General features: G+C 40.3%; 1 protein-coding gene across 3 annotated transcripts in view; it reads left to right on the top strand.

The window, feature by feature from the left end:
• Positions 1-26155, top strand: part of PHACTR2 (phosphatase and actin regulator 2) — a 345447-nt gene that overhangs the window by 277104 nt on the left and 42188 nt on the right. For 2 of the 3 annotated variants that reach the window (XM_063917469.1, XM_063917468.1), the window contains exons 5-9: positions 2857-3066; positions 3230-3424; positions 16998-17499; positions 23656-23846; positions 25645-25801. In XM_063917469.1, coding sequence (XP_063773539.1) covers positions 2857-3066; positions 3230-3424; positions 16998-17499; positions 23656-23846; positions 25645-25801 — 1255 coding nt within the window. The remainder of the gene's footprint in view (positions 1-2856; positions 3067-3229; positions 3425-16997; positions 17500-23655; positions 23847-25644; positions 25802-26155) is intronic. The other variant, XM_063917470.1, reaches the window with a different exon arrangement.

Here is a 26155-nt window from a genome sequence, read left to right as displayed (position 1 = left end):
ATTTGTGTACGTAACATTAAGGGTTCAGCTTATTTATTTGAGCTTTATCTGAGTAAGGGTGTGTACATGCCGTGAGATTTTCTTTCGATTTTGACTATATAGTCATAATCGCAAGAAAAGTTAGTGCAGATCGCAAGGTGAAAGTCACCTTGCGATCCCGATTCGATCCCGATGTGCGGTCCCGCCAGGTCGGCATCGCAAGAAAAGATAGACTGTGCAGGCAAGTCAATCCTTGCTAGATCGGTGTACTATCTAGTTCATCTCACATGTCAATGACATCTCACATAAGCCAAAATCGTAAGCACACATAGTCCAGATCTCAAGAAAAGTTAGTCAAAATCTGTGCTATCTGGGCTCCGGGGAATTCAAGGGAAATCGCAAGTGAAAATCGGGCATAGCAAGGATCTCACCGTGTGTACACACCCTAATATACACTTGTCTTTTCAATAGTTTTTTTTTTTATTTATTTTTTGACATGGAAAAAAAATATTTAGAGGACAGTATTGCTCTCCTTAGTTATTTTATTACACTTTATAAACTGAATTACTCCTAGGGAAAATTGAGGGGTTTATTAAAAGTGGAACACAATTGGAAAATCAAGGATCCAGCCAGTGGAATGAAGTTAGAGGTCTATTTCTGAAACATATTTAAGCCATACATCATGTACAAAATGGCAAAATTAAGTGTTTTGCCTATCTATTAAAGCTATAACACTAGAGATAACACCGGTCTCTTTGGCATTCACTTAAGTACCACTTTCCCCAAAGTTCTCCATTACCATCGCAAAATGGAGCTATTTAATAAACTCCAGAAACTTACATTTTTGAGGTTGTCTCTGACAGCTAACGTCCTCTTAAGATTGTATATAAGCTGTCTCAGAACACGTAAGTAGTACTATATAGTGGTAGCTTGTACTATACTTTAAAATATTAACTGGTTAATATGCACTGTACGAGCAAATGTTGTTAAATAACTCAGGTAATTCATCTATTCTTACAATGAATAGCATCAATAATAAATGATACAGTATTTTATAGGCAAAATATGGTATTTAGGCATAAATAGGCCCTTTAGGTACTAACTTGACATCAAAAGATGGTAATGGGGGGAGTTAAATTCTCCCCGTTAATTTTTTGTCCGAAAAAAAAACAACGGGCTGTTATAGTGATTTCTTGCCCGATTGTGTTATCGGGCAATTCAATTCCAGACTCTTTTTTTTTTTCTGGCGAAATTGATCCATTGTCATGCGAAAACACATGGATCTGGGATTAGTTCCCAGATCTATGTTTTTGTGATTGCTTCTGCGAAAAAAACTGCACGTAATCAGGAATTTTGTGTCTCCTGCCTCTGGTCAGGTGAAATAAAATGCCTGATAATGCCGGCTATTGGAGACAATTGACTTATTCCCCGGGGATCATCACCGTAACTAATTGAATCCCCCCCCCCCCCCCCCCCAAGAATGTTGTTTAATACTAGCAAAACACACATTATATAGTTTTAGTTTTGCAAAAAAAAAGAAAATGTCACACAAGGTAAAATGTGCAACCAAAGGAGAAAAACAACATATTGGGCTACAAGAGTACTCTATTTTGGCCACATTTCTCCTAATGATCTCACTTCTGCTAGTCTAATTGAAAAAAAAAAATACAAATAAAAATTGTGTCTTTTTTTTTTATTAGTAACTTTGCAAAGAATATATGCATTGAATATAATAGAATTACATCTACAAATAATCATGCAACAGCTAAAGTAGTGTGTACACAGTACTATATATGAAATGTAGTTCATATATCCAACTTCTTTGCCTTGACGTAATCTGTAGTTTCATTGTTCTAAAGTGGAGACAGTGGTTTAAGTGTTGTAGAACTTTATGGTTTTTTGGAACTAGATTTCTTTACTATTTGAAACTTACAAAGCCACAGAGGGCCAGATGCTACGGGGGAAACCGACGAGTGGGAATAGTCCCTGGCAGTCGGCATGCCGACTGTCCGGCTGGAAAGCGGGCATGGTGACCACCGTGTTCCCGAGCACCGGTCACATGACCGGATCCCGTTACTACAATAACAGAATTCAGGAAATGTATTTACATCTGTTCATGCTGATGTTATATAGACCTGAGTGTAGGGTCAGCTTCTCTCATGAAAGCCTATAAGTCCGTTATTTGATCTAAAAAGCGAGGGTAATGAGACTCAATTAGAGACTTCTTCCACCGTGCATTATTTACTCAAAATTAAATATACACCGGTCAGCACCAATTACATTTTATTGTGCTGTGTAAAATAGAGATGATTAATGATCATGAGCAAGACAGTAACCAAGCATTGATACTTTGTTGTTTATGCTTTAAAACAGTTATAGTAAACTTGATTAGCCCACACTGCCAACAAAAACACTAAAACCAGCCTCTAGCCTTATCAGGTAATACAGATGTGTGCTCCTACACCTAGCTTCAGTACATCATACGATGTGACTGAGGTGTAGCATATTGTCTTTAGATTTTGCATCTTAAGTCAGATGACCCTGTATACTCTTTGTCACTGAAACAATGACAATGATATAGCTTACTTTTTAAAGGTTTGTTATAAAGCTAAAAGTGATATTGTTCTAAGTTTTTCCTCCACAGATTGCATGTTTTACATTTTCTGGTCTTTAGAAGTTGTATGTACTGTATATAATAAATCATAATACTTGTAAAAATAGTGATCTAATATATATGGGTGCATATTTTCTCTATAATACCTTTTTTTTTTGTGGGTAAAGCCATTTAATCTGCATTAATTTATATTGATTAATTTGTGCAGCCGTTTATTTTAAGCCTTGTTAGTAGGCCTCTCTGTCACCTTTTCTTCTTTATAGAGAGGGGTCGTGCCTGCCCAGAATTGCCACCACCTTCTGCTCCACCTCCACCCAAAACAAAAAAAAATAATTTCCCTCCTAAAACCGTAGTAGCCGCTGGCACTCATAGGAAAGGTGATGCATCTGCAAAACAGACTGTGGGTGGTGCAAGTAAGCAGCCACCAGCCACTCTTCCCAAGCCAACAAACCGGGCAACTCCCCGCAGCACTGGTAAGTGTGGGCAGAGTTGCTGGTTACAGTGCATGTTTGTGATGTGCATCCCTGGGCATGCCCTTCCCATTACTTTCTTCAATATCACTTTAAGAAGACTAAAATAATCTGTTTTACTTTTACTGATGTTTATGTCATTGTGCATCTTTTTATATACATATAGAGGTCACTGAAAAGACCACGGGAGTTTCTGAGAATAAACCAAAAAGAACAGCCACGCCTTCAAAAAGTACTGCTGCTTCTTCTGGGCCAAGCCATAAGAAAGATGAGACCTCCATCCGAAAAACTGCCAAAAGCATCTCTAAGCAGCTATCTGCACCAGCACTCAAAACAAGTCGAGGTGGCACACAGGATAGTAGTGAGTATAGAACAGTTATTATGCACTGTAGGTACAATGACTACTTATGGCTCACTCATAATTCATATTCTACCTAAAGAAGTGGTTTATCCACTATGTCTATACAGCAGAGGTTACTGTGCCAAACCCATTACCATTTAATAGTGGTTATATCCTTATCTACGCCAGAGTTTGGGTTGGGTTAGACATTTGCTGCTGTTCTACAAATGCAATACTGACAAAGCAAACCATTACTGTGGAATAAAGGTATATATGGAAGTGGACCTACCGGTGGGACAACCTTTGTTGTGTACATATGAATGAATCATAGAAATCCCTTTTCAGCAACATATTTGAAGTCAACTGTAATATAGGAGCAAATCCTTGCAATGAGTTGCAGAAGTTATTGTTGACTCCTAGACATAAGTTATGCATGCAGTGACACATGCTCTTGGCAACCCGATAATTTTTCCAATTGGCATCAGATACACTGGATATATTTGATGGTTAGACAATCAGATAGATTGGTGATCTGCAGTAATAGGTCCCCATGTAATCTAACCAATCAGTGGCCAACTGACAACTGATCAGTTGTTGGTGATCCCTGGTCATGTTAGGTACATAATTCTAAATGATAAATAGTGAAGCACAGCTCCTTTGGACATACTGTGCAGTATTGCTAGCCTGTGTTTTGTTTTTGTAATAGTAAGAAGTTGTATACACATACAGGTGATCAGTTGTGACTTGCATAAATAGTTTCATATAAACCCTTCAAATTAACGTTTTTGACTAATAGTGCACTGTATACACTAGTGTGCAAAAGTCTTTGGCCAAGGAAAATAATTAATAAATGACAAAATGTAGTGAAATAAAGAAAATGTTCATAAGAAGGTTTCACATGATATTGTAATTAAACCGTATCAAAATAATTTGTAATTTTATAGTATGACATAAATTTCAGATTCCATTTGTCTTTCATAAGTGTGTCCTCCTTTCGCACGTATCACTGTTTCACATTATTTGGGCACTTGAGACAGTAACTATTCTAAAGTTTTGTAAGTTATGCCTTTACAGGCCTCGTTCAGACATTCCCATAAGTTTTTAGTATTTGTTGGAGTCATTACACAAACTTTTCTGTCTAATTCATCCCAGAGTTTCTGTATGGGATTGAGATCAGGTGACTGAGGAGGCCATCTTATAATTTGTCGATCTTTCTTCTTTTCTTTAATTTTCAAATGATTGATACACAGTTTAGATGTGTGCTTAGGGTCATTATCTTGTTGCATTATGAAGCAAAAAGAATTAACCAAGGTTAAGGCCAGGCACAAGGTGGGCTGTTGTTCTAATTTAGCTGCTGTTATAAAAACAGGATTAGTCAAACCTGTATAATGGAAACAACACACAGTACTACAGTAAAGCAGCGCTTAGTATGAAATGCAATAAGATTGTCTAATTTAAATAAGATTGGCACATGGAGATGGAAGGATTGAAAGGTCAAATTTAACCATGAAATTTAGTAAAACTAATAAAATGCGTACATTAAGCTGCACATGAATGCAAAAAGAATTAAAAACATTACAGAATCACCAATAGGGGCTGCTTAGCTAGCGTGTCCGATCCTTATTTAGCATGGACTGCAGATAGGTGTAGGGATTATGTGATAAAGGGCTGATGGCACAGTCCTGATGTAACGTTACCACAGAACCGCCACAGGAGGTGAAAGTCACCAGAAGAAAGTCCCTTGGAATGGGTGATGATGCCGGGGTCCTAAATCCTCACTATATTGCGGTGTCCTCAGTGGAAATAGATGCAAATGAGCACCAACGGCAAATCCGTTCACCAGTTGTTTCTGCACGGTCGTGTTGAAGTCCAATAAAGGTCTGGGCACACAATGAGCAGCTTCCAATGGAAAATGGGTGATCTGGAATAGCAGCTAACGCATTTCGCTGCAGCTCCTGCAGCTTTTTCAAAGGTGATCTGACAAGCATTCATGCTGGGTATTTATACCCTTAATGGCTACTAATTAGCCAACACCTGTTCAATCCAACCATCTCAACTGGCCAATTAATTCATCAAAACAAATAATCATAAATACATAATACCCTAAATGAGAGACAGCACAGACTCATTTCCAATAATATGTATTTTGAATATTATTTTTAGTAGAAAACCACATTATAAACTCAAACCAATCTGAATTGCTTCCAGATTATTGTGTGACTCAGTGGTCATGTAACTTTACCTACGTGAAGTAAGATACCCACTTCCAGGTTAAACAGAGCTGAATGTTTATCGTTGCCTAGCAACATGATGCAGACACTTAACCTGCATCACTTCTGACATTAGGGACATCCCCGATAGAGACCCCAATGGATGGGGATACAATATACCAATTCCTCCAGATGCGATCACATATTTCTTTTGTTGTAACCCGCATCATTTAACTGATTAGCGGGTGATGGTAAGTGCTTAGTAGCACTTAATCTATCCGGAGTGAAGGTTGCTAGGCAACAGGTTGCGATCACGTGACTCGCGTCACTTCCGTACCTGGGGATCTCTAATGTGTACCCAAGCAACGGTGGACACGACACTAGGTCACATGGTGTGGTCACGTGACCTTCTCACTTGTGACCCGCAACACTTTCCCATTTCCGGGTATTTGGAGCGCATAGTAGCGCCATTAACACTCGGAATGGCAATTAATTTAAAAAGTCACATGATCGCTTGTCTTGTGTTTCCCCTTATTTTGGCAATTCATTAATAATACTTTTAACCCTCTCATTATACATATACTAGAGACAAAATCACAGTTCTAAAACATAATTAGACATTAAAATGAATGCAATCTCTGCGATGTAAAATCATCAAGGCAAGTATAGTGAAGCACTCCACACATAACTAGAAGTGTCAGTCTGTATTATTTTTTTAAATAAACGATTTATTGGGTTTTACGAAATTTTTCCATTGATATATATATATAAAATCAATAAAATGCCGACAATATTAGTACATTGTTAACTTCAAGGCATCAAAGTACAATGAGAAGAAAAACAAAAAACAAAGGATGATAGTCAGTGCAAAAATTCGGGCAAAGGACCACGGTGTACAGAACATTTACTACATCCAAAAGAATGATGAAAGAAATTACAAACAGTCTTGTTATTCAAATCCAATGTACCAGGCATAAATGGATAACATCAGAAAAAATTATGAGGGGTATGCTAAGAATAAAAAGGGGGAAGGGTGGGGAGGAACACAAAACAGAGGGAAGGAGGGAAAAGGCAATGGCAACTCCGAAATACAAAAATAAGTTATCGTGGTGGATAGGAATTACATTAGCTTCTGCCTTAAAAACCAATCAGTGCCCTCAAACACTGTTTGAAGTTGATCTTGTATACTCTGGGGAAGTCGAACTATATAATCACCCCATTTTTTATAAAACTTTACTACACCAGTCTCAATCTCTGGAAATGCAGCACTTCGTTCATAATAAAGTATTTTTTAAATATCTGACTGAAGTTCGTGTAGAAAAGGGGGGGATCTAGAGATCCAGTGCCTTAAAATAAGTTTACTGGCAATGGTCAAAATAACCGTTAATATAGGAGACAACATAGTTTTGCATAGACCTAAATGCCATTCATCGAAATTCAATAGAAGGCAAGGGATAGGGGCTTTGATAAGACATAGAGAAAAAAGTTTACAACTGTATCCCAAAATTGTCTGATCTTCCTACATTCCCAGAAGTTATGAAAAAAATCAGCTTTACTGGTATTACATTTTGGGCATCTGCCCGTTTCTTCTGCTACCATAAATTTTTTCTCTGCGCTTGAGAGATGTATGCCCTATGTATAATCCTTAGATGTGTTTCCTGCAATGTCGCAGAGGGGATATGTTTAAGTGTGGCCTCACAATGATCAGTCCAAACAGTAGATGACTGAATGGAAGGGATGTCTCGAGTCCAGCTCCTGAGGGAGCGAGACCAAACTGCTACCGTAGATGGCTCCAACAAAAAAGGATATAAATAACGAATTTTGTATGGTTTGATTTTAATGTAAGCCATAGTTTCTAGAATCACATCTTTGGGTTGGGACACACTTGGTTTTACAGTTTTGGTTTGAGCATAATGCCTAGCCTGTAGATACATAAAGAACCACCCTCTCTGTAGACCAAAAGTATTTTGGAGATAATCAAAAGTGCGGATGGTGCCACTCGGAACAAAAATGTCTTTTACCGCTATTATCCCCTTCGCTTTCCAGTTCAGATACAACAAATTATCTAGACCTGGAATAAAACTGGGATTTCCCCAAAAGGTAGCAAAAGGAGTGTCAGTATGGTCCCTGTGTAAGCGTTTATTGATGGCACACCAACTTCTATAAACATCTGCAAATAATATATTAGAGTGAATGGGTGCAGGGATCAATGATTTGGGAGAGTGCAATAATGCGTTAGAGGAAAAAGGGAAGAAAAGTGCATCTTCTAGTGCAGTATTGGTAAATACGGAGGATTGCCCCAACCAGTCTGAGATATATCGAAAATGAGTTGCTTGGGTGAAAGTGGTAACATCTGGTACAACAAAGCCTCCCTGCGCCTTTGGAAGAATCAATTTTGAAAAAGCAATGCGTGGCTTCTTACCTTGCCACATAAATTTAGTAAATTGAGCATTTGGGGCTTTGGTATCCCGTCTTGAAAGACAAAGGGGGAGCATTTGTAGTATATACGAAAGTTTGGGAAATAACACACTTTTTATGACAGCAATTCTACCGGATAATGAAAGGGGCAAATGTGTCCAATGGTTGATTAATTTTACAATTGAAACCAGTATTGGCGGAAAGTTGACCGAATAAAGTGAACTTAAAGTAGTTGGAATAAGAATCCCAAGATATTTAAGAGGGGCGTGACAAATAGCAAACCTGGCTAAGGTGGGGTGTGATGAAAAATAATTAGCTTCCGTCACTGTAGGTAGGAACCTTGGCCCTCATTCCGAGTTGTTCGCTCGCAAGCGGATTTTAGCAGATTTGCTCATGCTAAGCCGCCGCCTACTGGGAGTGAATCTTAGCATCTTAAAATTGCGAACGATGTATTCGCAATATTGCGATTACACACCTCGTAGCAGTTTCTGAGTAGCTCCAGACTTACTCGGCATCTGCGATCATTTCAGTGCTTGTCGTTCCTGGTTTGACGTCACAAACACACCCAGCGTTCGCCCAGACACTCCCCCGTTTCTCCGGCCACTCCTGCTTTTTTTCCGGAAACGGTAGCGTTTTTTCCCACACGCCCATAAAACGGCCTGTTTCCGCCCAGTAACACCCATTTCCTGTCAATCACATTACGATCGCCAGAACGATGAAAAAGCTGTGAGTAAAATTCCTAACTGCATAGCAAATTTACTTGGCGCAGTCGCAGTGCGGACATTGCGCATGCGCACTAAGCGGAAAATCGCTGCGATGCGAAGATTTTTACCGAGCGAACAAATCGGAATGAGGGCCCTTGATTTTGAATAATTCACCTTAAAACCTGAAAACACACTAAAATTGTCTATAGTGGATATAATAGCAGTAAGCGACTGTAAAGGCTGAGATATAAATAGCAACATGTCATCTGCAAAGAGGCTCAACTTGACCTCTACATCATTAATTTTAATACCAGTAAACGGAATTTGAACGGAGGGCTGCTGCCAGTGGTTCCAACGCCATAGCGAAGAGGAGGGGAGAGAGAGGGCAACCTTGTCTCGTGCCCTGTAAAATAGAAAAAGGGTGGGAAAGGTAGCAATTACTTAAAAATTGTGTAGATGAGCCCTTATATAGCCTTTGCAGTGTCAGAATAAATTCATTAGGGGTGCCAAATCTGCGCATACAATTAAACAAGTGTTCCCATGCTACCAGATCGAAGGCTTTTTCTGCATCGAGTGATAAAATTGCGCTGGGACTTTTTTGGTTAGAGGATTCTAGCCATTGCATAACCGTGAGGACTTTCCGAACATTCCCTACAGAGTGACGCCCCATAATAAACCCTGTTTGGTCTTCGTGTATGATAGTTGGAAGAATGAGTTTAAGTCTATCAGCTAAAATTTTGGTATATAGTTTATAATCTGTGTTCAGGAAGGAAATTGGATGATAGGAGCCGGGTAAGAGAGGGTCACGTCCAGGTTTATGTAAGAGTTTCAACAGGGCAGAATTAAAGTATAGAGGGGGGTCAGATCCAGATATAAGCAAATTAAAAAAAGCTAGAAGGGTATCTTCTATTTTAGGGCCTAAAATCTTATAGAAGTCATTTGAGATTCCATCTGGGCCTGGAGCTTTATTAGTTTTAAGTTGTTTAATAGCACGTCTTATTTCATCAATAGATATGGGCTGCATTAGGAATGAGGCTTGATCTGGGGACATGTGGGGGAGGGTCACTTTGTCCCAAAAGGCATTGCCATCTTCAATACTAGTTTCCGATGAGGCATATAACTCAGAGTAAAAGGCATGTAAAATATTGGAGATTTCCTTGCCACAAGAAGTGGTCTTACCATTCTTATCTTTAAGAGCTTTAATTGTACTAGAGGTGAGTTGGCCCCTAAGTAGGTTGGATAAAAGCTTCCCCGACCTATTACCATGTCTATGAAATTTGCAGGCAGAGTTAAAAGTATATTTGGACTCTGCTTGGGATAACATATTATCAAAGGCCGCCTTTTGGGACAAATATGCCAGTTTGTTGGCTGAGGTAGGTGTAGTCTTAAATAACTGGTAAGAAGCAGTCAGATTGGTTTGTAATTCTACGTAGGAGGAGCGAAACAGTTTGTCTTTATGTGCGCAATAAGAAATAATCTCTCCTCTCAGCACATGTTTAAAGGCTAGCCAAAAAAGTGTGGGGGAAGAAGATGCGATATCAGCATTGTGAAATTGATAATTTACCCAGACGGTTTCCAATGCAGCTCTAAACTTCAAGGAGTGAGATAAGTGGGAGGGGAAACGCCATTGTTTGTATGGGCCCTTATCAGTAGTCAAAGCAATTTTAATCCAACACAGAGCATGATCGGACACACAAATAGGTTCTATATTAGAATCCAGGAGACGTGTAAATAAATGCTCAGACATAAAAATGTAATCTGTCCTGGAAAGAGTACAATGAGCTGCAGACAGACAAGTGAAATCACGCTCCAGAGGGTGGGAAGCTCTCCACACATCTACCAGATGAAGTTGCTGGAGAATGTAAGGTATGCCTAGCTTTGGGGCCCGGCGTTTGTCGCATATAGGGGAGGAAATGTCCATCTGTGGAGATGCCACTATGTTAAAATCCCCCCCCCTAAGAGGATAGGGACAGTACCATATGCGTACAATTTGGACACAATTTTAACAAATAAATCCCTAGAATATACATTAGGGGCATAAACATTACATAATATATATCTAGATTGATCAATTGACACATCGGCTATTATATAGCGACCCTGGGGGTCGATGCACAATGGTTGCTAATGATGCCTTCACTATGACAGCTACACCTCTAGCTTTGGAGGTGAACGGGCAGACAAAAGAACTTTCCAGCGTAGTGTGTTTTGCTTTAACATTTCAGGGGGTAACAGGTGGGTTTCCTGTAAGTATGCTATATCAATTTGTGTTCTGTTCAGGTATATCAATATCTTCTTCCTCTTAGCCGGGGAATGAAAGCCACCGACATTGAGAGAGCCTAATGTTAGACTAGCCATACATGAGATAATATATAAGTAAGCAAGCAAAACAGAATCCCAGACCACGTATTGAAAATATTCCACATGATAATCAGTCTGTATTTTAATATCACAGTAAACCCCGAAAGTACTTAAGTGTAGATTTCTTTATTGCTCTTTACAATAGTAGTACTACCAATAATATCTTTTTAAAATCCATCATTGCATTGCATTTCATGCTAAGCGCTGCTTTACTGTAGTACTGTGTGTTGTTGCATGATGAACCCATTTCCAATATTTTGAGTTCCACTTGGTACAGCGTGATGTACTAAATTAGTGTGGTATCGTTTCTTATCCATAGTTGATGTTATCTGAACTAAATCTCCAACCTTTCCTCCACCAAAACCCCCCCATGACATGACAACCACCATGTTTAGCTGTATGACTTATGCAATTATTTTACACACGTTCTCCAACCATTCTTCAAACATACTAATGTCTTCTGGTTACAAAAAGTAAAAATTTGGACTCGTCAGTCCAAAATACTTTTTTCCACTGATCCAGTGTCAAATAACGGTGTTCTTTAGCATATCAAAGGCGTTTTACTTTATTTAGAGACCTCAACAATGCTTTTCTGCAAGTTATGCAACCATTTAAACCTACATCACGCAGACGTCTTTTAGCTGTATTAACTAATACTGAAGTTTTGTCTAATTTTATCAAGTTCTATTATTGCAGTTGCTCTGAGTTTTCGGTTTCGCTTACTCATTATGATAATCTATTTATCTTCCCTTTTTGGTGTACACCTGGGTCGTCCAGATCGTTTTTAGTCACATTTGTATCTGTTTCTTTGTATACATTACACTAGACCGTGGAGTTTTACATTATGTAGCAATTTGTCGATGAGTAAAGCCTTCTTCAGGCATGGCCCTCATCTGCAATATTGCTGACGACCCGCGTGAGTATTCATTGCGTGATATATCTCCTGCACACACTGAATCAGTCGATATCAGTCGGATTGTACGTGATATCGCCTAGTATGTACGCATCCTTAGAGTTTGAATGTTGCCATGCAATTCAAGTGAATATTTGTGTCTTTTCTCCATTTTAAAAAGTTACGGTTATTATTGATTTTAACACTATAAAAAAGAAAATTAAAATTAAAAAAGTAACATATAAAACAATCCATTACTATATAAAAAAAATATATTGAATACAATTAGTCAACATACATTCCAGATTTATTAAAGACCAGTTCGAAATTACGTACTTTAGCATATCAATAAAGACTGCTATGAAAATAAAATATGCTTGTGTTTACAAATAATGCTAAATTAAGTATAGTACATTTTAAGTAAAGTCCTAAAATCTAATTTCTAATCATTATAATGATTTTAGGTAGCAATTAAAGTTGATGTTCATTAAGATAGAGCAATATAAGTAAACATATAGGGGTATATGCAATTACCGGCGAATCGCGGCAATTTTTCGCCCGTTTTTTAATTCGACCGTCGAATTCTGGCAAGTGGGTGCCGGAATTTAACATATTCAATAAAAAACGGATTCGACAGTCCCGCTGTCGAAAAACGGCCGATTTGACGGATTTTGATCCGATTTTTAAAAAACGGGGAAAAACTGTAAAAAACTCGGAAAAAAATAGCGTGGGGTCCCCCCTCCAAAGCATAACCAGCCTCGGGCTCTTCGAGCCGGTCCTGGTTCTAAAAATCCGGGGGAAAAACTGACAGGGGATCCCCCGTATTTTTAAAACCAGCACCGGGCTCTGCGCCTGGTGCTGGTGCAAAAAATACGGGGGACAAAAAGAGTAGGGTCCCCCGTATTTTTTACACCAGCATCGGGCTCCACTAGCTGGACAGATAATGCCACAGACGGGGGTCACTTTTATACAGCGCCCTGCGGCCGTGGCATTAAATATCCAACTAGTCACCCCTGGCCGGGGTACCCTGGGGGAGTGGGGACCCCTTCAATCAAGGGGTCCCCCCCCAGCCACCCAAGGGCCAGGGGTGAAGCCCGAGGCTGTCCCCCCCCCCCCCCCCCCCATCCAAGGGATGGGGGGCTTATAGCCTTGAGAAAATTGAAAGAATATTGTTTTTTCCAGTAGTACTACAAGTCCCAGCAAGCCTCCCCCGCAAGCTGGTACTTGGAGAACCACAAGTACCAGCATGCGGGAGAAAAACGGGCCCGGTGGTACCTGTAGTTCTACTGGAAAAAAAATACCCAAATAAAAACAGGACATGCACACCGTGAGAGTAAAACTTTATTTCACACATGTCGACACACACATACTTACCTATGTTCACACGCCGACCTCTGTCCACTTGTCCACACCCGGACCAAACGGACTGAAAGGGGTCCCATGTTTACACATTGTCACAGAAAGGTCCCTTCAGCCAATCAGCGAGCGCAACGTCCTGGCACTCTGCTGATTGGCTATGCGCATCTGAGCTGTCAGACAGCGCATCGCAAAGCCTCTCCATTATATTCAATGGTGGGAACTTTGCGGTCAGCAGTGAGGTCACCCACTGTCAGCGGCTGACCGCGGGTAACCCCACCGCTGACCGCAAAGTTCCCACCATTGAAACTAATGGAGGGAGCTGTGCGATGCGCTGTCTGCCAGCAGACGCGTATACAGCCAATCAGGAGAGTGCCACGAAGTAGCGCTTCCTGATTGGCTTAAGAGACCTTTCTGTGACAGCAGTCACGGGGGGGGGGGTCTCTACATTCGGGGAAAGGGGTCCCATGTGTAAACATGGGACCCCTTTCAGTCCGTTTGGTCCGGGTGTTCGTTTTGTTGTTTTGCCAAGTACGAGGATTATTTTAAAAGATCCGGACACTGGATTGAGGTGAGTATAATTTTATTCACAGGTACACCGTGGATTCTACATGGACAAGTGGTCAGGGGTCGGCGTGTGAACATAGGTAAGTATGTGTGTGTCGACATGTGTGAAATAAAGTTTTACTCTCACGGTGTGCGTGTCCTGTTTTTATTTGGGTATTTTTTTTCCAGTAGAACTACAGGTACCAGCGGGCCCGTTTTCCCCCTGCATGCTGGTACTTGTGGTTCTCCAAGTACCAGCTTGCGGGGGAGGCTTGCTGGGACTTGTAGTACTACTGGAAAAAAACAATATTCTTTCAATTTTCTCAAGGCTATCAGCCCCCAATCCGCAGCCCTTGGATGGGGGGACAGCCTCGGGCTTCACCCCTGGCCCTTGGGTGGCTGGTGGGGGGGGACCCCTTGATTGAAGGGGTCCCCACTCCCCCAGGGTACCCCGGCCAGGGGTGACTAGTTGGATATTTAATGCCACGGCCGCAGGTCGCTGTATAAAAGTGACCCCCGTCTGTGGCATTATCTGTCCAGCTAGTGGAGCCCGATACTGGTGTAAAAAATACGGGGGACCCCTACTCTTTTTGTCCCCCGTATTTTTTGCACCAGGCGCAGAGCCCGGTGCTGGTTTTAAAAATACGGGGGATCCCCTGTCAGTTTTTCCCCCGGATTTTTAGAACCAGGACCGGCTCGAAGAGCCCGAGGCTGGTTATGCTTAGGAGGGGGGACCCCACGCAATTTTTTTTCTGATTTTTAACATTCCATTTAAAAAAAATAATAATAATAATAATATTTTTAAAAATATATAAATGATACTTGTGCCTCCAAAATAGACAAACCAAGTACCTAATCCCTTCTAATATAAATAGATATGCTATTACCAATAAAAAAAAAAACACAAAAAAAAACATGTTTTTAAAATTTTTTATTAGATTCCGCCAGCAAAGTGTGGCGGATTGAAAATGACGAATTTCAAAAAGTCGAATTTGGAAAGTCCGTTTTTTTGTCGAAAAGTACTGAATTGCATTGTCAAATTTTTTTTGGGGCGAAAATGTCCCGTTTTTCGACATTTTCGGGAATTCGACCGCAATTGCATATACCCCATAAGCTTTGGACAAAGACTTTTGCACGCTAGTGTAACTGGGGCTTAGAGTGGGTATTTTCACATTTCTCAGATTTTAGATGCACTGAATTAATACAGAAGTAGTTTATTTTCTTTACTGCACTTGATGTCTAAAATTGAGCATAGGCAACATCAGGCTTGATATAATGGCTCAGTTGAAGGTATTAAAGGAGTTCTTGATTAGGTAGGTAATAATGTGTGTATAAGTCCAAGAATGAGGAAAGAGCCATCATACATGTATGTCAGGTTTGTGTTCCTTTTTTAATCAAAATTGAAAGATGTCTGGTATTGAAAATTGGAATGTCACAGGGATGTGGAATGGGTAAAAAGTTTTCCCATTCATGTAAAGAAATCCAGATTTTTGTTTCAAAAAGCTCATTACTGTAGGGGAGATCAAGCTCAGTAGACAGCTATCTGGAAAACATAGTGCATGTGAAAGTAAGTCTGATTCAATGGGACTCCTTTCCACCTAAAATTTAGTAGATGATAGGGCTGTGGGTTTTATTCCAACGATGTCAACATATGTGTGGAGTGTGTATATTCTTCCCATGTTTTTATGAGTTTCCTCTGGGCACTCTGGTTTCTTCCCACAGTCCAAACACATACTGTTTGGTTAATTGTCTTCTGATGTCATGAACCATAATGTGTGTTCTTGATATTGGAAGGGAATATAGGGGGTCATTCCGACCCGTTTGCACGCAGCAGTTCTTCTCTGCGGTGCGAACGGGTTGGAACTGCACATGCGCGTCTCCCGCAATGCGCATGCGCGTCGTTGCCCAGCAACAGCCGTCACCAGGCAGCGACCACAAGAGAGAAGAAAGTGATGACTATCGCGATCGCAAGAAGATTGACAGCGGGGAGGCGTTCCGGGGGGCGGATACTCACCGTTTTCCGGGCGTGGAGATCCGAACGTAGGCGTGTCCAGGCGTTTGGAGGGCGGATGTCTGACGTCAATCCCGGGACCTTTGTCGCTGGATCCGTCACATAGGATAAATAAGTCTGACCCTGGTCTTGTTTTGCAGGAAACTTTTTTAGCATAGCAGGGCTGCACAAGCGATCACAGCCGTGCTATGTTAAAATACACTCCGTCATAGGCGGTGTCAAGTTGATCGCACGAGCAGCAAAAAGTTGCTGCGTGCGATCAACTCGGAATGAGGGCCATAGATTGCTTGGTCTTTTGCATTTATTCAGAGTATGTTTGATGTTGCATAGAAAATGGGGGAGAAGATTTGCTATGTCTGCATAAATGAGAGTGTGACAGGAGCGTTTGTCTCCTGGTATTTATTTAAGACTAGTTTCTTGACAGGAATCTTTAGATTGGAGTTTGATTCCAGCATTTCAGCAGGTATATCTAGGGCACTTCAGATTTGGGTTTTGTTCTGCTCAAGAGCAAGTCTCTGGCTTAGTCGTTTTCACTAAGATATCACCATCAGTTTGTATACGTGAGCAGGAGGATTCAAGGCCCTGTTGCCAGGGTGTATTTTTAGTAAAGTGAGAGTTTTCAAATGTGGAGATGTAGCCCAGAGCAACCAATCCGATTCTACTTATCATTTACCTAGAAGAGAACAGCCAGAATCTGATTGGTTGCTATGGGCAACTTCACTTTTGTAAACCTAAACTTTAATTAATATACCCCAGGGACTTCCACAGTTAGAGGAAAAATGAGTGGTTACAGGTATGTGAACCTGATATCAGATATTGCTTGCAAAACTTTGCACATTGTACCTGTTTGTGTAGAAAGATGTAGAGAATCATCAAATAATAAAGGGTTTAACGTTTATTAAATATCCAGACTATCTGATATTGATTGATAATAATGTTAATGGTTATGATAACTGCAGGCTTTTCACCTTCCCCTATTACCCCAATATGCATATTCTGTCTTGCTACAGTGAGGATTTCCTGTACTTGCTGATACCCCTGCTGATAGGTATTCAGAATTATTTTGAGAAGATACTTATTTACTTTTCTGTTTTAGCTGCTCCATCACTTAGCAAGAAGCCAGCTGCCCCCAAGACCTCTTCCTCCACTCTGACATCATCTTCCCGGTCTAAAATTTCAAAGGAACAGATATCCAGCAAAACAGGGATATCCAGCATTCCACGAGCCAAAAAATTACCCAGCAGAACCTTGTCTGCATCAGTGGATGACACACATCAACCCATGTTGTCACACCCATCTAGTTCTGCAAGCCAAAAGAAAGTGGACAGGACAGAGGACACCACACAACGTTTGGACTCTGAGACACAGGAGACTTGCCTCAAAGAGCATTCTGTCCCTGGACCACAGTCCACTTCTCCTGCTTTAAACCGTCATGTGAAGCCTACATGCAGCATAGCAGAACCAACATTGGAGATTAACCCGTCCAATCACATTAATGATGTGTGTGACGTTACACAGTTACCAGAAAACTGTGACTGCAGCACAGCAACCCCACAGGACAGGGAAATCTCATGTAAAAATGAAGATAATGGGCAAAGGTAAACATTGAAACAAATGGTTTACATGAGTAATGTGATGATGCAGAATGACTTAATATTCTGTAGACCCTAAAATATGAGGAAAACAATGTGTCTGACAATGCATTTTATTAACTGTAGCTATTACTAATGGAGAAGCTTAGTGGATATACCACAATAGAACTGCGCTCAACCCCTAAGGTGTGTGTGTTTAGCTAACGAATGCACATCAGATGTAATAAAGGATAATGTATGAACAGACCCAAATTTGAGTTTGCAGTTGGATATAGAAATCACAAAAATAACAATATGATGCGAATTAATTGTTGTGAGCCACTGTATTTATTGTATACTGGCCAATCTAAAGGTGTGCGGTTAATGCCCAGGGTGGGCGATATTGTCTCTTATAAAGTTCATGCAGGTTATAATACAGACTACGGCGTCCCACACATCTGCTGTTGAAAAGTCTTTAGGAAAAAACAATAATAATAACAAATGCTGGTGTTGGTAAAAAATCTTTAAAACCTTCATGATGCCCTGAGCTTACGGTGGTGGCATAACAAAAGAACCAATACAGATTCAAAGACTTCATCAGGAAGACTCTTTCCCACGTCGAAAAGACCCGGTCACGTGACCGGACCAACTCGGAATCCAGCAGCGCTGCTAGGATACCAGACAGCGGAGGAAGCCGGTGACGGAGCGCGGCGTGCGGCTGGAGCGGGCGACAGGTGAGTTCTCTGTAAGCGGTGGGAGAGGCGCAGCTAGCCGCTCTGCAGAGCGGCATCTGAATCCTTTCCCTGCCGCTAGACAGGTCCACCTCTCTGACCGACCTGCACCTGGGGGGCGTCTGAACAAGGACGCACCACGGGCAGCAGGGGCAGAGAGAGGAATCCAGTCCGGAGACCCCCTTTTTTACCCCACTTATGCCACCACCGTAAGCTCAGGGCATCGTGAAGGTTTTAAAGATTTTTTACCAACACCAGCATTTGTTATTATTATTATTTTTTCCTAAAGACTTTTCAACAGCAGATGTGCGGGACGCCGCAGTCTGTATTATAACCTGCATGAACTTTATAAGAGACAATATCGCCCACCTGCATGAACTTTATAAGAGACAATATCGCCCACCCTGGGCATTAACCGCACACCTTTAGATTGGCCAGTATACAATAAATACAGTGGCTCACAACAATTAATTCGCATCATATTGTTATTTTTGTGATTTCTATATCCAAGTGCAAACTCAAATTTGGCTCTGTTCATACATTATCCTTTATTACATCTGATGTGCATTCGTTAGCTAAACACACACACCTTAGGGGTTGAGCGCAGTTCTATTGTGGTATATCCACTAAGCTTCTCCATTTACATATAGGTGGGTTGGAACACCCATCAGAACGAGCAGCACACCCCGGCTAGCTATAGAATAAAGACACTCATACATTGCCATAAAGTATATAATGCTAAGTTCATATATGTGTACGTGTATGTGTATGTGTACTACAACATGGACATATTTATGGTGTTTGGTATTTACGATTTGCACCATAAAAGTAATTGATTAAACAATACATTCAATATACTTAAGGGGGGTACTCACGGAGCGATATTCTAAGCAATCTGACTAGATTGCTTAGAATTTGAGCATTATCGCTCCGTGTGTACCCCCTACAGCGATAGCGATGCGCAGCCCCGCACATCGCTATCGCTGCTGCTAGATTGGCCTGCATGCAGGCCAATCTAGCAGGTCGCTCACTTCACCCGCTGGGTGAAATGAGCGCCCCCCGTCTCCTCCCGCACGCTCAGCACAGATCGCGCTGTGCTGAGCGACGGGAGAGATGTGTGCTGAGCGGTTCGCTCAGCACACATCTCTCCTGCATCGGCCCGCCTATATGGGCCTTTAATGTTAAACAAAGTGCAATAAATTCCTAACATTGCTTTCACGTATGTTTGCATAGGAAGATGAACTAAGGTTTCAATGAATAGCCCTTGCCCTTAATTTACAGTAGGAAGCTTTATAAAGTGTTTATTTTGCAATGCATTGCTAGAATACTGATGTGTTAGTTCAAGCATTATATGATAGATACCCTTAAATCAACCACTCAGATGTATTCAGTGTGCATAGGATAAGCTGAACAACTTCTCAGTAACGCAACCAAACAAAGAAACAACAATGGAGTAAGACGTAGGAATAGGAAGAAGAAAGCACAGAGTCGGAAGCAACAAACAAAACTCACATTATCAACCATTTCCCCTCCTTACAGTAATTGGCTATGGAAAATTCCTCAGTTACTCTGTCATACCTCATTTTAATATTATCTACTTTGGACTGCTTAACAATACAGTAGGTTCTCAAATTATTCAGTTTTTGTGACTTCTTCCCCTGGATAATGTACCAGTCTTGATATGCCTTTTAAAATTCACAAGCCATCTGTGCATACTTTCCCAATGTACCCCTCCTGTCCGTTAATATTAATTCCTGCCCCAGGATTCCTTTCTCCCATAGTTAATGATCAGTGATCCTCCGCTAATCACTACTGTAAAAGGGTTCATTTTCTCTGTTTGCAACAACCTCATACATTTTTTATCATGTAACAGGAAAGAGATTGATTTATTCATGTCCATCCCCAAGATCATTAAGAGTTGCTGTAACTAGATTCTGTTTTTGACGCGCTTGGGCTAGCGACACATATTCAGCTTCAGCTGAAGAAAGTGTTACTTCTGGTGATCCAATATTTAGTAGTATAAGTTGAAACACAAATCCAGTTGTGGACTTGCAATATTTTTAGATCACTGATCCAGCCTGCAACTTCTTAACCAGTTAACTCTGTCATAGGCATTGATGTCAAATCTCATTTCTTATAGATAGCAGTTATCAGCGCCTCCTTTTGTGCATAGTATTCTACTTACAGCCGCAATATCTGGACTTGCTGTTATTGCAGACATGAACAATACTTTGTTAATGACCTTTCAATAATTTTGGTTATCTGGTAACAATGTTTTCATTTTTGTCAGCCTTTAAGTTACACAAATTTATACTTTCTGTACCTCTTCCATTCTAGAACAGTCTGAATTGTATTTTTGTCTGATTTGGAGTAGAAAAACTTCCATCTCACTCAATAGGTTTTCTAAGATAATATGTAATAGTTTCCTTGATCTCAAAATGTGAAATTTTGTGGACAGTTGACCCCAGCATGCTCCTAAGATATGAGCACATAATCCATGCATTTGAAGTCCTCTACCTATTATGTATCTCTTACTTTCTTCCTTATCTAGCCCAGGCACTAGCACTTTTAACCCATTCAGTCAATGACTCCTCCTTTAAAGCCATGAAGTAATGGCACAGGATTTTAAGAGGGATTTTTCTGAATGCTAGATTTTAGCATCAAAACCAAAATGGGAGGGAAGGGGATGGAAAAAGAAGAGGGGGGGGGGGGTAATCAAATAGGTGTTAATTCTGAAATTCTGAGTATTACGAACATCTGGAATTACAGCCAAACATAGATGGACCATGTGGGCAATATCATACAGAGTATCAAATGCAAGATTTTAGAGTGAATGTGGTGTGTGGCCAGCCAATGAAAAGGGCATAACTAGCGCTATAGTAGGCCTCATATAAAGTCATACCCTCCAACATGACCCGCCCCACTAGGTACAAAATGCTCTGTTTCTGGACTTCCCTCTTAATTTATTATTGCCATCACCTGTAAAGATACAGCTTTCTTATCATTCAACTAGTTCAACACAGGTGATGGAAATCATAAATTAAGAGGGAAGTCCAGAAACAGAGCATTTTGTACCTAGTGGGGCGGGTCATGTTGGAGGGTCTGTAAAGTGCAGTGTACAGTATGTTATATTTCAGATATATACAGGGCCAGCAATCTCAATAGCCATTAGATGAAACAGTAGGTCCAGCCTGTCTGAGGTGAATGATTCCCCCCCCCCCCCCCCCCCAAATATGAGCACTATGTCATAAACCAAGTCTCGTACTCTGCAAAGCATTGGAGCAAGTTCAGAATTCTGGATGAATTATATTGACCTCTTTATATACTGGATAGTGGATGTAATACAGTATTAATAATTAAGAATACAAAGAGTCTATAGTATAGTTTGTAAGGAAGTGAGTCTAAAAAATTAACTTCATGTCTCAAACACATTTATTGCCTATAAACAACACGTGATCAAGAAAAGCTTAAACATTCCATAATAAATATACAGTACATACATCATTTAACCAGTAGGAGACAGAGCAGAGCTTTTTAAGTACACATTCTCTTACCCCTTGTTGACACTCCCATCTCTTCTCGCTGGCAGCTGCTCTCTGATATATCCAATGTACTGATTGGACACTGAGATCCCCCCCCCCCCCCCCCCTCCCACCTTCCCCACACACACATAGCAGGCTTTGTAGGAAAATCTGATGCTCCTTGGCATGTACGGCTGTTCAGTGTCATCCCTTTACTGCATGTTACATGGATGTAGCTCTAGCAAAATAATATTATAGATTACTGGTATTCTGGTCATGATGTGATTTGGGGTACGGTTTTTCCAGGTAGCTCTGTGTTTGCCTGTTTCATGTGCAATCTTCATCCATCTCCCTCTGTAGACTTTCATTTTGGACATATAGGTGTTAAACGTACATTCCTTTGTTGGCTGTGATGTACTGTATAAGTGTTCTCGTGGTTACACACTTTATCACTGGAACAAATAATTTGTCGTAGTCGTAATGAAATGTTGAAAGTTTTTTGTTTGACAACTTGTGTAGCGCTCAGCTTATCAGTATGTGTTTCATTTAATTTAATGGCTCATTTTCATCCTACTGCTTTGCAACTTTGAGGAAATTGAGTCAATGTTCTGTTTTATTTTGCTATAAAGAATCAATTTCATTTTGTGTTGTTTCTAGTTTCTTGGCTTCCTAATTTTGCAGCAGAGTGGTATCATAAATTAGATTCCAATATTTATTGTGCTTAACTCCTCCTGCATGAGAGTAGCTAGAATATTTTTCATGATCGCCTTTGAGCTTTTACCTCTTTTATTTCTGATTGTGTGAGTGTTTTGTAGATGCACATAACAAAGTGTGATCTTGTAATAGCTTTGTCTCTCAGAGAGGTTCTAGGTACATATCATACTATTTTTGTGATAAACACTCGCCAAAACACACCCTGTGGCTTACTGTCTCTTTGCAGGATTTAGGCAGAAAAAGTCTATTGTGTTCTTAGGTTTGCTGTTTAGATTTTCCAAAATATTTTTTGCTGTTTACCAATTTCCACACTTTTTGCTTCATAGACTTAAATAATCAGAGATGGTGCATATTAGTTTCTTACGATTCTGAAGCTCATAAGGTGTATGTACTGGTATGTGTATATGAGGACTGCACATCTCGGCATCAAAATGCAAAACATTACTACATAAGTTAAAAAGAGGTTTCTCAAGTTCCATGTTCTAAGACTATTACATTTTTTAGTAGTGGAGTGTGGCCAGGAGATGCCCTAAAAGATCTCCGCTCAGTTGCACCCTAAGAAAAAAATGAATTGCATGACCTAAATATGAAAAAAATAGTAACTTCAACATTAACTTAGTTATTCTTGCTGTTCTAAATGCATATTATTTATTTATTAACCGTTTCTTATATAGCGCAGCAAATTCCGTTGCGCTGGACACAGAAGACAAAACTGGGTAAAAACAAAAAGTCAATGTATAGATTTCTAACATTTCCCAGATCGTACAGTACACCTGAAATTTACCGCAAGTTGTTATCTTAGACATTATCTTAATTCAAGACATAATGGATGTCCTACACTACCACCAAACATAATCGAGTTGAAAAAATTGTAAAGAAATACCTCTGGTATTATCTCTCATGCACATGATCTGGGAACAGAAACCATTATTTTTTTTTATTTTTTTTGTACTTCATAAACTTAATGTCATTTTATAATTTTTACTTTTGTGTTTTGCCAAGAATTTGAGGTAACTAACATGATCTTTCGCATGGTCCGGTTATTATATTTTGGATTGTCCTTTGATACTATTAAATACATTGCTACTAATCTATTATGCATATAATGTGTTTGATATTGATTATTTTTCTTATTATTAATTTATTTCAGACATTTTAGCAAATAATGACGCTATATATAACTGTAATAATGACTTTTTTGTTGCTCTTTATCATAGCAATGTTTCTTTGAAAAGCCAGGAAGACTCATCAAGCCTGAGAAGTCATGATATGACAGATGACCATTCTGAAACTTCAGTCAACCAAGATGGAGATAGTGAAGGCAAAGAGAGCCAGACCAGTGACTCTGACTCAGATGGACCAATCCTCTACACAGATGATGATGACGATGATGATGACAGCACAGAAAGTGAGATTTACTATTATTGCAGAACTATGTAGTCAGTCCTTTGGAATGCTTGTATTAAAGGGGCATGAAAAGTATTTACTGAAATAAACACATTCTGTAATCCTTCATCAAGAGTTACATTGTAGCGTAGCCATCTGAAGTGAGGTGACGGATACCCCTTTCACACTGGCAGCAATATCTTGGGATATTTCATGTGAACGCAGAGCAACCCGGGATATTTTGCATTGTGATAGCACCCAGTTGAAATAGCCCAGGTCCAGTGACCCGGCATTTCACATGGGTAACGGGCAGGGTTGAACACAGGTTCAACCCAGCTCGTGGCGCAGTGTGACGGTATCCCAGGTCAGTGTGACCCAGGACCCATTCACAGCATAGGAAAAGCCAGCGCTTGGAGAAGATTTCTTCTCCAAGTGCCAGCTCGGCATGTGCCTCTGGTGACGTAATCGTCTTGGCACTAAGCTGGGTCAGGTCGCCAGTCTGAAAGGTATCTCAGCTAGGTTGTACCCGGGATGGACTTGTGTACAGTACCCTGGTTGCGACCCAGCTCTGCGGTGTGCAATTGGTATAACTGAACTAGTACGCATATAAGCTTGTTTGGATGCATGATAGTTGCATAGCGTTTAAAAAAAAATGCAGGCCAAGCTTAACTTTCCCCCACCAGAAAGAAATACCTGTATTTGTAAGCTAACATATTGTATAAGGAGAAATAAAGTTTTGGCTTAAATAACATTGCAACTTCATTTGATTTGAAACGAACATAGCCCATGCAAAATAGCCCATATATAGCTTTTATGTGAAGCATGTCTGCAGTATAGTCCAACATTTTTCCAGATCCCAGAGATATTATAGAGAACACCGTTTAAGACATGATTCGAAATCTTGGGAGGGTGACAGGTGTCTTGTATGGGTTGCAAAGATTCAGCTTTGTTCCTAATTTGCTTTTGTTAAATCTTTGTGGGTGGAAAGAAGTTCTCCAAATTTGTTCCTTAATGGTCTGTCTTAGAACCTATTTCTGATATATCGGACATAAGTTTCCTGATTTAAGGATTTAAGGTGTGCACAAATATCAGATTTACATTCCGTAAGCATGGGATGCATTCATCGAGGTGCTAGTGTCCTTTTGTGGTCTGCTTGTCCTTTTTTCGTGCCGCAGAGAGAAGCTATCTATCAGCCACATCAGTAAGTGTTTATCCTCTATTTGCGCGCCCCCGCGGTTGTCAGTGACGTCTTCTGCAGGTCCGACAGAAGATCTCACTTGCGAGGGACATGCTGCCAAATGCAGCATGGCCGTCGCTCCTTTTCCCCCTGGCACCAACAAGTGTGTATGCATTTGCTGATGCCAGCACCCGACGTGCGTTGCATCAGCTGGGTACACACATCACGTAATGTGTACAGTACCCAGCTTTAGATTCCGTGGCCGAGAGGGAGAGTTGGTCCCACACTGCAGACTTGTTACTCTGTCACATTAGGGTCCTAAGGTTGAAAAAATTGCTCACCCATGGCAGCATAAGTTTGGCACACTATAAGCTTCTTGCTCACATTTGAAAGTAAACATCTGAAACACCTTGCCTAGGTTTGACTTTAGGGATGTCTATAGGCGCTGTTAATTTACAAGTCTAAACCTGTGCACACTGTAAAAATATTCAGCACACTGTGTATTATTTTTAATTATAATTATGCCACTACATATTTATGTATAAATAATATTACTGTATATTCAAAATTCTATTGAAAAGCAATGACCCTCTGTGATGCAAGTGGTTGTTATTCTAGTTTTATATGGATTTGTATCTATCAGGCACATTGGCAAGTAAAATCCGTCGGAGAGATACACTTGCTATCAAACTTGGTAACAGACCATCTAAGAAAGATTTAGAAGACAAGAACATTCTGCCACGTAATTCTGAAGAAGAGCGACAAGAACTATGGCAGCAGATTGGGACCAAACTTGTGAGGTATTGATATACAATTATTGTCAACAACATCAAAGGCCGAATTATTATTATTATTATTATTATTATTATTATTATTGCTAAATATAGATGCAAGACTTGAGTGACTGTGTTATGTATATACAATATAATATAGTATTGGTGTACTCTGTAATGCTTTACAATTAGGAACGGACACAGTTATACAAATAAGATCGAGGTAAGAGGGTCACGCTTGACAATCTGTACTGAAGTAGGATAATGATTCATGAGGTTAAATACCATAGATTGCATATTGTTCCAGCCAGATTATAATGTAAAAAAATGTTTAGCGAATGTATATGCTCTAGGCACACAGCTTTATTCGTTTGGGGTCCA

The sequence above is a fragment of the Pseudophryne corroboree genome, chromosome 4 (genome assembly GCF_028390025.1).
Source record: "Pseudophryne corroboree isolate aPseCor3 chromosome 4, aPseCor3.hap2, whole genome shotgun sequence".
In the NCBI taxonomy this organism is placed as follows: domain Eukaryota; kingdom Metazoa; phylum Chordata; class Amphibia; order Anura; family Myobatrachidae; genus Pseudophryne; species Pseudophryne corroboree.
The sequence above is the reverse complement of the archived record's forward strand: the minus strand, read 5'-3'. Positions and strand labels throughout refer to the sequence as shown.